This window comes from Sinocyclocheilus anshuiensis, unplaced genomic scaffold, assembly GCF_001515605.1.
Source record: "Sinocyclocheilus anshuiensis isolate Anshui unplaced genomic scaffold, SAMN03320099.WGS_v1.1 scaffold572, whole genome shotgun sequence".
Classification (NCBI taxonomy): Eukaryota; Metazoa; Chordata; class Actinopteri; order Cypriniformes; family Cyprinidae; genus Sinocyclocheilus; species Sinocyclocheilus anshuiensis.
Window position 1 is genome coordinate 797,337 of NW_015555778.1, and position 9,859 is coordinate 807,195.

Sequence of the window (9,859 nt, forward strand, 5' to 3'; positions counted from 1 at the left end):
AGCTAATTTAAGCAGTAAACTTAAGACAAACCTCTGCTTTGTGAATTCTCTCAGGTGAATTTAAATCACTCGTGAAAACGAGTTAGAACTTTGAAACTTCATGCAACTCCGTCAACTCACATTCTAAAGAAACTGTATGTTTGTGTATATGTGTGTTTTAGCTTAGTTTTGATGTAATCTAGAGTAGCCAATAAAATTCATGTTTCATTTATAAAGAATCATTGGTTTGGTGTCATATAATTTCAAGGTTAAAACTTTTGCCAAGATCAACGTTACCTCTCTAAGAACTTACAAATTATCAAAGAACGTATTTATCCGTGGCCAGGAGAATACATAGTATGATTAATTCCCTTACAAATTAGTTAATTTCGTTACAAAGCACTATAATGAACAACATTTCAACTCACTTTTCATACAATTTCATACAATTTTTATTCCCTCAGCTCACTGCAGTGCATTCTGGGAGTATTTTATATTTGAAACATGCAAGCAATACTGACTGAATTCGGCTAAAATAAGGTATCTTAGAGGGTGACATAACTTGGAAACACACAATAGCAGCTCACAAACTTTGGATCAAAATTTTGTGTTAAAAGTTTAGCATAATAGTGGCTTGTCATGTGAAAGTGTACTATGATGACTCTTAAGACTGTAACGCTGTGATATCATTTGCAGGAAATGTGAGCTCATTTTACTACCAAATTCTCATCATTGTAATGCGAAATGCAGAGTCTCATTTTCATTATTGAGAAATGGAAAATAGATTAATATATAAATTAAATATCAGGGTTGAATTTGTTGTACTGGCTACAATTAAATTAAACTAATTGATTCTGTGTGAAGTTCCTCATTGAAAGTCACTATTGGATAAAATGGTAATGAATACATAATGTATACCATATAAATAAATGTGAATAAATGTAAATATATTTTAATTTAAAAATTACAAAAAAATGACACCAGTAATGAAAAATCATCACTAAAATTTTAGAAAGTCAATACTAAATGCAGTATAGTAATGAGAATTAGGGATAAATGTGCTGAAATAATGTCACAACAAAATATTCAAAGGGTCCTATCAGTATTTTCCTTTTGTTCATGCAAAATATGAAGATGCAAAAGATATCTTAAAGGGTAACATAATTCTGCCCTGCGTTTTGGAACAAATCTCACAATGGCAATGCACAATGTGGCAGCTCACAAGCTTTTGGACCAAACATTTGTGTTTTAAAAGTAGCTCTTTTTTGCATTCATTTGAACTAATTACAACATAATCAGTGTTGGGAAAAGTTACTTTTAAAAGTAATGCATTACAATATTGCGTTACTCCATAAAAAAGTAACTAATTACATTACTTAGTTACTTTTTATGGAAAATAATGCGTTACGTTACTTTTGCATTACTTTTTAAATCTGGACAGGGTTTGCTTGTTTGATTTTAAAATAAAAAAAGTTATATTTTTGGCAAATATAAAAGCCTTTTCACACCAAAAGTGAAATGAATAAGCCTCAGGCTGAAGGGAAAGTAAATCTACGTCCGTACAGTAGAATACAGAAGAAGAAATTTCAACACACTTCAGCAATAAAAAAAACACACAATTGTTTGTCTAGAGTCATTTTTGCTTATTAGTATGGTTGAACTGGATCATCGAAGGTCAGAAGCAAAGACATTGCTTAATAGAATGGGATTAAATACATAAAGGATATTTGTGTTTAACATTTAATTATTGCAGGTTTGCGTCATATTCTGAGTTGCATTATTTTTATTCATTTTGAGGAATACTGAATCTGTGTTTTTTTTGTGTTTGTGAGATGAATTAATGCATATTCATATTTATTTTGAACTACAGTAACATCTGATTTCTCTCAACATGGGGACAGGAGAGCTGTCAATCAATAAATTGAAAAAAAAAAGTAACTCAGATATTCTCTTGTAAATTAAAAAGTAATGCGTTACTTTACTAGTTACTTGAAAAAAGTAATCTGATTACGTAACTTGCGTTACTTGTAATATATTACCCCCAACACTGAACATAATAGTGCCCTGTTCTGTGACCTCAAGCTGCTACCGCTTACATTCTATGTAGGCTGGTGTCAATTAATTAATAAAAACTGTTGTGAAACTTTGGATCAAAACAAGCACAATAATGACAAAGTGCCTCTACATCTCTACAAACAATTTCATGTATCAGCTTTGAAAATGCTGACTACATAGTTTCATATAACACAATAGCTTTCTATTATTTTCTCCCCAAAGGGTTTTGTTGTCAATAGCCATCAACAATAACTAGTTTTCAGAAAAGTGCTACAGATAAAAGGAACGAAGCAACCTAGACATCTTTTCAAACATGCTCGGAATAAACACAGTTACTGAAAGCAGAAATATAGGGGGAAAAAACTCTATTCTCCAAAGCATATATAAAACTTCATTCTTTTGTCCAAGACAGCATGCATGCAGTTTGTTTGGCTCTAGGTCAAACGTGAGTCTCTCATTGTCATTTCAAGGTGAATGAAGCATTCAGACAATCTCCCCTGCACATGCACCATCTGCGACAGTCTGTCCCTTCACTTCCTCTCTGCTTTTTTCTCTCCACAAGGTTCAGTTGTTATCATCTACGTTATGAGAAAATGCTTTGAGCTGATCTGGAAGCAGTGCCAGGTGCCACACACCAGTCTGTTTCCTCTAATACGCTCCATTTTAGCATAAACTGTAATTAAAGCAACTTGGCACTACACTTAGCACAGGAATGTCACAGTTCAGACCAACGGCTTTAGATATGAAGAACACAACGGCATTCATTCGCTTTAACTGTTTTTTCCTTATAGTTTTACAATATTTTCCATTAAATAAGTAACAAAACATTAAGAACATTAATCAAGTGACATTTTCTGGGGGTGGGTGGGAATTTAAGAACGAGTCCGCAAAAATTAGGACGAGGGATGAGTCATAAATCAGCAAAACAGCCAAGAACTAAATTATCCTAATCCCACTTTATCTTTTCAGATACAACCAGAAATCCCAAAGCTACTAAATTTAGAGAGTTCCAGGTTGGTACAAATAACAGTCTCTGCTCTGGAGCAGAAAATAATTTGCTTTTACTGCATTTTTACATGCATTTCTTTGTTTAGGATTAAAAGACATTAATAATATATCTCATATTTGAATATATCTCATAAGTGAAACTAAGAACTGTTTTTTCATTGCAGACAATGAACTGTTTCTATCAATGCATAAAATCAATGACTGCCACTATTGATGTTAAATCAAATGTATTCAGATTTGTATTTGCATCTTTGATGGTTGTTTAATTCATTGCTACATCAGTTTTTCTGTTCAACGATTCAATGATATAAAGAGAGTTAACGTAATTATTCTTGAAAATGGACACCTGACAATTTAGAAATACTAAAATAAAGTCTGACCTAGTCCAGGGGGTTTTCAAACTTTTTAATGCCAAGGAAACATATAAAGATAATATTTTAATCAATTTTATTTAAAATCTTGATTGATTATTAGCTTTTATTTGTTATTGTACTAAAGCCAAAACACATTACTGAAAGTAAGAAAGAAAATCCAAGAAATATACCTCAAATAAAACTATTCTTAAAAAAAACAACAACATTGATTTATTTCTGCATTGTTGGTTCCCTTTCATTAAAAGCATGACTTGCATGTAAATCTGTATTGTCAGATGAAAGACTGGTCAGAGCAGTTTAAGACTGCAATAGACTATTGATTGGTTTTTGAAAATGATGTGGTAAAGGCTGAGGATGAGTGTGTGCGAGTGGGACTGAATCAGTGATTAGATTTGGATAAAATGATCCAGCAATCTGTTGTTAGTATTCATCAGTCATGGTGAAACGGTTCCCTCATTATTGATTCAAACAGAGACATCATCACCTACACAACATGGCCCGAAAGTTCATACGAAAGCACAGTGAGCAGAAAATTACTCTGAAACAATGGTGATAAGCATAACCTACAGTAATAGTACTCTGTCCCACTCCTACACATATTCAATATTCAAATATATTCTGAACAAATAGATTCAAGAGTCAGAACAAAGAAAGCTGACTAAAATGCATGTTAAATTAGAATGGGGAAACATGGAAAGCATTTTGTGCCCACTCATATTACAGTTTTAAAACATCACATATACTACAAATTACTAGTTAGCAATTTGTAAATTAGTGGTGTTTGCTGTCCTGGTGTTTGCTATCATTAGGTGAGGTGTCTGTCTGTCTGTCTATCTATCTATTTAAAAATGTAAATTAAAAAGTAAAATTGTGACATTTTTCAAAACAAGTGAGGTCATTTTATCACAAAATTGTCACTGTAGTAATGTAAAAAATTTCACTCTCATTACTGTAAATTGGAAAACATTAATATACAAATTAAATGTTTAAAATAAATATCATATGATAAATTATACTGCCTTAAATGAACTACTTTTGCGTATGATGTACCTCATTAATTAATTGACTATGAATAAATTACAAAATAGTATCAGTAAATGTATTTTTTTTATTAAAACTATTCAAAAACAGTTTTTAACATAGTATATAAAAAAATACTATATTATAGAAATGAAAATCATCATAAAAATATTGATAAAAGACAATACAAGATGCATTAAAATTAAGGATAAAATGCACTAATAGTAGACCTTTATTTTGTTTATACAAAATAAGTATAAACAAAACAAAAAAATGCTTTGCACTGTATATTGATCTTGGTATGGGGGCTTTTGTAACCACTCAGAATACCCTAGCAACACCCTTGAAATCACCCACAATACCCTACCATGACCAGCACCACTCAAATTTTTGTAAAAATGTAAATAATCATCCTTATATAAAGAAAAATATAAATAAACACAAATGTTTCCAGCAAGTATACAAGATACACTGAGATTTTAATCTAAAATCATCACTTGAAAAACACTATTTCCAAAGCCCCAGCCCAGGGTTCCAGTACACCCTGGAAATATATACCTGTATAATGAATAATGTTCCTATAAAACACATTCAAAAGTATTATTACCAGAACTCAACACTTTTCTCAATAGACTGACTTTCAAAACATTGCATATCCTACAGAGCAAGATTTGATTCGAGTCACAGCGAGTTATAGCGAAGTCCAGGTTATTCTGATCACCCCATGTATGTATGATTCCAATCTGATTTCCTTTGAGAATCGGACAACCTTGAACCAGAGGAATCCTGTTTCTCTGTCACACTGCGGCTCTTTCTGCCCACGCTCCGCCATCTACTGCAAGCTTCCAAAACAAGTGTGACAAACCTCTTACTTACAGACACAAACTCAGCCTCACATTCCCACACCTCTAACTCTACGCCCTGCCAAGATGATCAAGTTTCTCCCCGAGTTTCTGCGAGCACCACCCCCGGCCTCAATACAAACAGACGTCTGCGCTCATCTCCACCCTCGCCGCTAACTCTGGCTCCTCCGCGCTCCATTCACCCAGCCAAGACGAAGCGAATTTCAGCTCAGGCTTTACAGACCATCTCAATTGAGGGTGCAGAGAGGAGGCAGAAACTGAGAGGGAACAAAAAATATGGAAAGCGAAGCAGTGGGGCTGCAAATCCATTCCTGTCTTAGCACATTGCAAGCATCGCACTTCCCTTAGGACTACCATCAACCACTGCTAAACTGGGACAGGAAGAGAGCGAAAGAGCTTATTGACGGCCACTAAATTTTTGTGACGCAGCTAAATAGCATCAGACGGTGTCACAATAGAAATGAGAACCAACACTATTAAATTTCCATAGCTCTTGTTACAAGCTCTGAATTAAGTTTTAATAGCTTACCGTGGCTTAATCTGTTGTCTGTTCATCAACAAAAATTTTGATTTATGTGTCAAAAGCATTTTTCGCAGCAATGCCATGGCATAGAAGAACTTGTCCTTTTTTGGTTCCCCAAAGAACCTTTCAGCAAATAGTTCTTAAAAGAACCATGATTTTCATTTTAATAATTTTTAATAATCTAAAGGACGTTTTAATGATCTAAAGAATCTTTTCCACTATAAAGAACATTTTTGGAATGGAAAGGTCCCATGGATGTTAAAGGTTCCAAATGGAACCATCATTGCCAATAAAGAACCTTTATTTTAAAGAGTAAAAGGCGTAATGTATTTACAGCGTCCTTGACAGTAATGTCCTTAAGTCAGTACAAGACTGTGGCAACTGTTCATGTTTTTCAAGGTAGTTAATTACATAAAGAAAAAAAATTAATGAAACAACTCTCTTATCTATCAGAAGTGTAAATGAATTAGGCTTTCAAAATCAAAGGTTTCCATTAATTAAAGGTAGATGTGTAAATTTCAAATCCAATTAAAAATATAAAGCTTGGGGTCTAAAAATGAAATCTCACACTCTAAAAAATGCTGGGTTGTTTCAACCCAACTTTGGGTCAAATATGGACTAACCCAACCGTTGGGTTAAATTTTTACATTACATTTTTAACCCAAAAGTTGGGTTAGTCCATATTTGACCCAAAGTTGGGTTGAAACAACCCAGCATTTTTTAGAGTGCATTGCTGCATTTCCCCTAAAACACAAATTTTCCAGAACAGCATGGGTGAGCCTAAATGAAAATGGAACTTGTTCACAAAAAGACATAGCATTGACGATTATTTAACAACTTGAGCATAGGATGGATCTAACTGCACATAAACCATCAAACTAGACGTGAATTAAATGTGATATTCTTAGCAAAAGAGAAGGGCTTTTACATTGTTTACAAAGAAATTCTCAATCCAAGCAACTTCCTCACTCACGCCTCTCGAAGCCACTCTAACACTGCAATTTTACTAAAATGCCTCCATTATTTTTCAGGCACGAGACAACTGTTCTTTGCTATTCAAACAATCCCACAGTTGTGTTGATGATGGGTCTTATTATACAGCATGCTGGAAACATGGAGTCAGCTGAAAACATTGGAGATGTCATAAATGGCAGCAAGTTCACAACAGTTTCTGCATTGTGGACTAAACATTCATGATAAACCCAGAACAAGATGCTATCTGTGTCCTCACTGGATTTAATTTTTTATAAGGAAATCGTTGCTGCTGTTGAAGTATTTTATTTTTATTTCATTTCTGAACAGACTGGATTTGTGCTGTAGATTAACGCAGATGAGAATTAGTTTCACAGCCGGCAAGTGACCTTCAACATTGAAGAATATTTCAAATAATGTCAGTTGTTGAATCAATGTTTAAAAAATGTTGATACAATGTGTATGCTAATGGTTGTGAAAAGGTTAACAAAATACTTTTGAATCAACATTGAAGTTTGAACAAGATCTGAAAATTAAGCAAGTTGAAACGACGGCAGAATATCAATGTCGATTTGATTTGTGAAATCAAAACAAAATCCAACAGTGATTCAACCTTGATCTATGACAGTGATAAAAACGCTAAATAAACATTAAAATGCCGAATGGGTCAAATTAAAGGGACAGTTTACCCAAAAATTGAAATTCTACCATCATTTACCCTCATGTCAGCAGAAGATAGGACAATGTTCTCCAGCTGAAACGTTTTATGGTTGTTCTTGTCGCCAGGGAGGCCGTATTAACAGGATACTTTATATAAAGCGAGCTGTCACCAAACCCAATGTTCAGAGGGGCCGAGGTAGGGTACACCAGGGTGGAGGAGCTAGAGACATTATCTTGATGAAGCTGTGATCAATACAGACAGAGTAAGCCAATGAAAACCAGATAGCATCTCTTTTAATTGAGATTAGACTCTGCAAGTTCAACGTGTGCCCATCTGATTTAAGAGACGGCTCGGTCTCCCCAGTTAACTCTTCATGGTGGGAATCAATTATGGCTTCTTCTCTGACATGCAACCTCAGAGAGCCGAGATCTGGACTTCAGGTGTTGTAGAGAAGGGGGAGATCGTTGCCTGTTCTCTATTGGGTTTCATGTCTGTGGATACATACCTCCTTTTCTACAAATTTTCTTGCCGGGTTTTCTGGCACATTCCTTGGATATTCTTTTTACTGCAAAATGAATAGAAGACTAAAAAATAACATGGGAGTCCGTTATGGACATCAGGAGCATGCAACAGCACAACTTGACTGAAAGAGGAAGAGAAGAGTTTAAAGAGAAGTAGTTCTCTGACTTAAAACATCATTATCATCATGAGTACTGCACAAAATATTCCTCCTTTATGGTTCATTTATGGGTTGTTTACACTAAAGTGTGTGTCTGTATAACAAGTAAAGGAAGGGAAAGAAAACCCGACCACCTAAAATGGACGTGCTGCAGCACACAGAGAGATTTGCATGTGCAGGGGATGGTGGGAAGGTTAGGACACACGTACAGCCTCACTCACACGCACGCTCGCTCACACGCATTATGCAGCGGCATGCATCGGACATGCAGATATCATGCAAATTTTTTTTTCCGCTGCACTCACTACATTCTGCACAAAGGAAACTGACACAGTGAGATGACAAAGACAGGTCTGTCCGTCCTGCCCGCACATCAACTCACCATCCTCCATTGGCACGTATATGTTTAAGAATAAGCAATCCTCGCTCTGGTGCTGTACGTAAGACGAGACCACTTCAACACTGTTAGTGAACCAAACCGGCAGCATAACGTCCGGTAGCCTGCCCTCCAGCAGGGTTTGGGGACATACGGGGCCAAACTGAGTTGCGTTACGGATATCTGACCATGAAACAGGCGGCTCGGGCGGTTGGAAGCGCCTTTCGCCTGTGGGAGGTGCTGCGTAGGGGACACCCAGGAACTGGATGACAGGCCCCAGAATCTCATTGTTGAGTTCCTTTTTGAATCCCCGCAGTTTGCCGTAAGTTGTAGTGACAACGGGGTCCGTTTCGTCCAGTTTTTGCGAGGTTGCCAGCTGGGTGTGCAGGGCCAAGCCTAATATCCAACACAAGAACGGCAGATCCAGGCTAGCACTGAGGCCTAGCCGCGGACACATGGGCCTCCAGACACCGGCCAGGCGGTTTGGCTGTTGGAAGGGCATGTTCAATCCTCTTCACGCTAGTCCCGCAAAGAGCGGATGTACTAGTTTATATCCACTTGCACGAAAGAAAAGATCAAACCCAAGGTGCCAGATGTTCCGAGAGCGAAGCTGTCAAAAATCTCAAAGCCTCTTTGCATGGCAAGTATTCCCACATGGATTTAAATACGGATCCGAGCAACATCTTGATCAAGGCCAGCTATTCGTCAGGTCCCATCCTATTGACAACGAAGCTTTCCATCCTGGCTATGTACGGGGCAGGGGTGGGGGAGGCATTTGCGGCAGGTTGTCCACAGATAAATCAAGCCCGGTGCAGTAGTTGGTCTATATCCTGCTGGAAATAAAAAACAAACAAAAAAAAATTAGTGGTGAGACAGATGGGAGAACTCTGCTTTATTGGCGTCTGTGATCTTGTGTGCCTGCTATCCAGCAGAATGTTCTAGAATCACAGCTCACCAGCATGACACAGCACCTGTCATACAGACACATCCAGACAGTTAAGCAGAGTCTCGGCCACCGTTAAATCAAAGGCTGAAGTGATTATATAATAAAGCAGGACTTAAGACACAGTATTGAAACTCACTTTGTCAGGGGGGATTCTGGGGTTTAACACAGGTGTTGCAAAAGATAAATCTTTTTCAAATATCGCAAATCATTAATTCATAAATATCATTACATTTTACAATCTGAAGTTGCCTAGCCATAGTTAAAAATAAATAAATAAATAAAAATCTTGTCTCCATGTTGATTGTTGCACCACATTACAATATTCTGAAAAAAATATAGTAATATTTTTTTAAATATTTAAAAAAATATTATATTATTAATAATAGAAAATATATTATTATTT

The 9,859-nt window shown here is 36.1% G+C and overlaps 1 protein-coding gene across 1 annotated transcript in view; it reads right to left on the reverse strand.

The window, feature by feature from the left end:
- LOC107674505 (neuroligin-1-like) overlaps positions 1 to 9,859 on the reverse strand; it is a 101,903-nt gene that overhangs the window by 73,795 nt on the left and 18,249 nt on the right. Inside the window, exons 2-3 of the mRNA XM_016468492.1 lie at positions 8,517 to 9,343; positions 7,961 to 8,020 (exon numbers count right to left, since the gene is read on the reverse strand). Coding sequence (XP_016323978.1) covers positions 7,961 to 8,020; positions 8,517 to 9,012 — 556 coding nt within the window. The 5' untranslated portion in view covers positions 9,013 to 9,343. The remainder of the gene's footprint in view (positions 1 to 7,960; positions 8,021 to 8,516; positions 9,344 to 9,859) is intronic.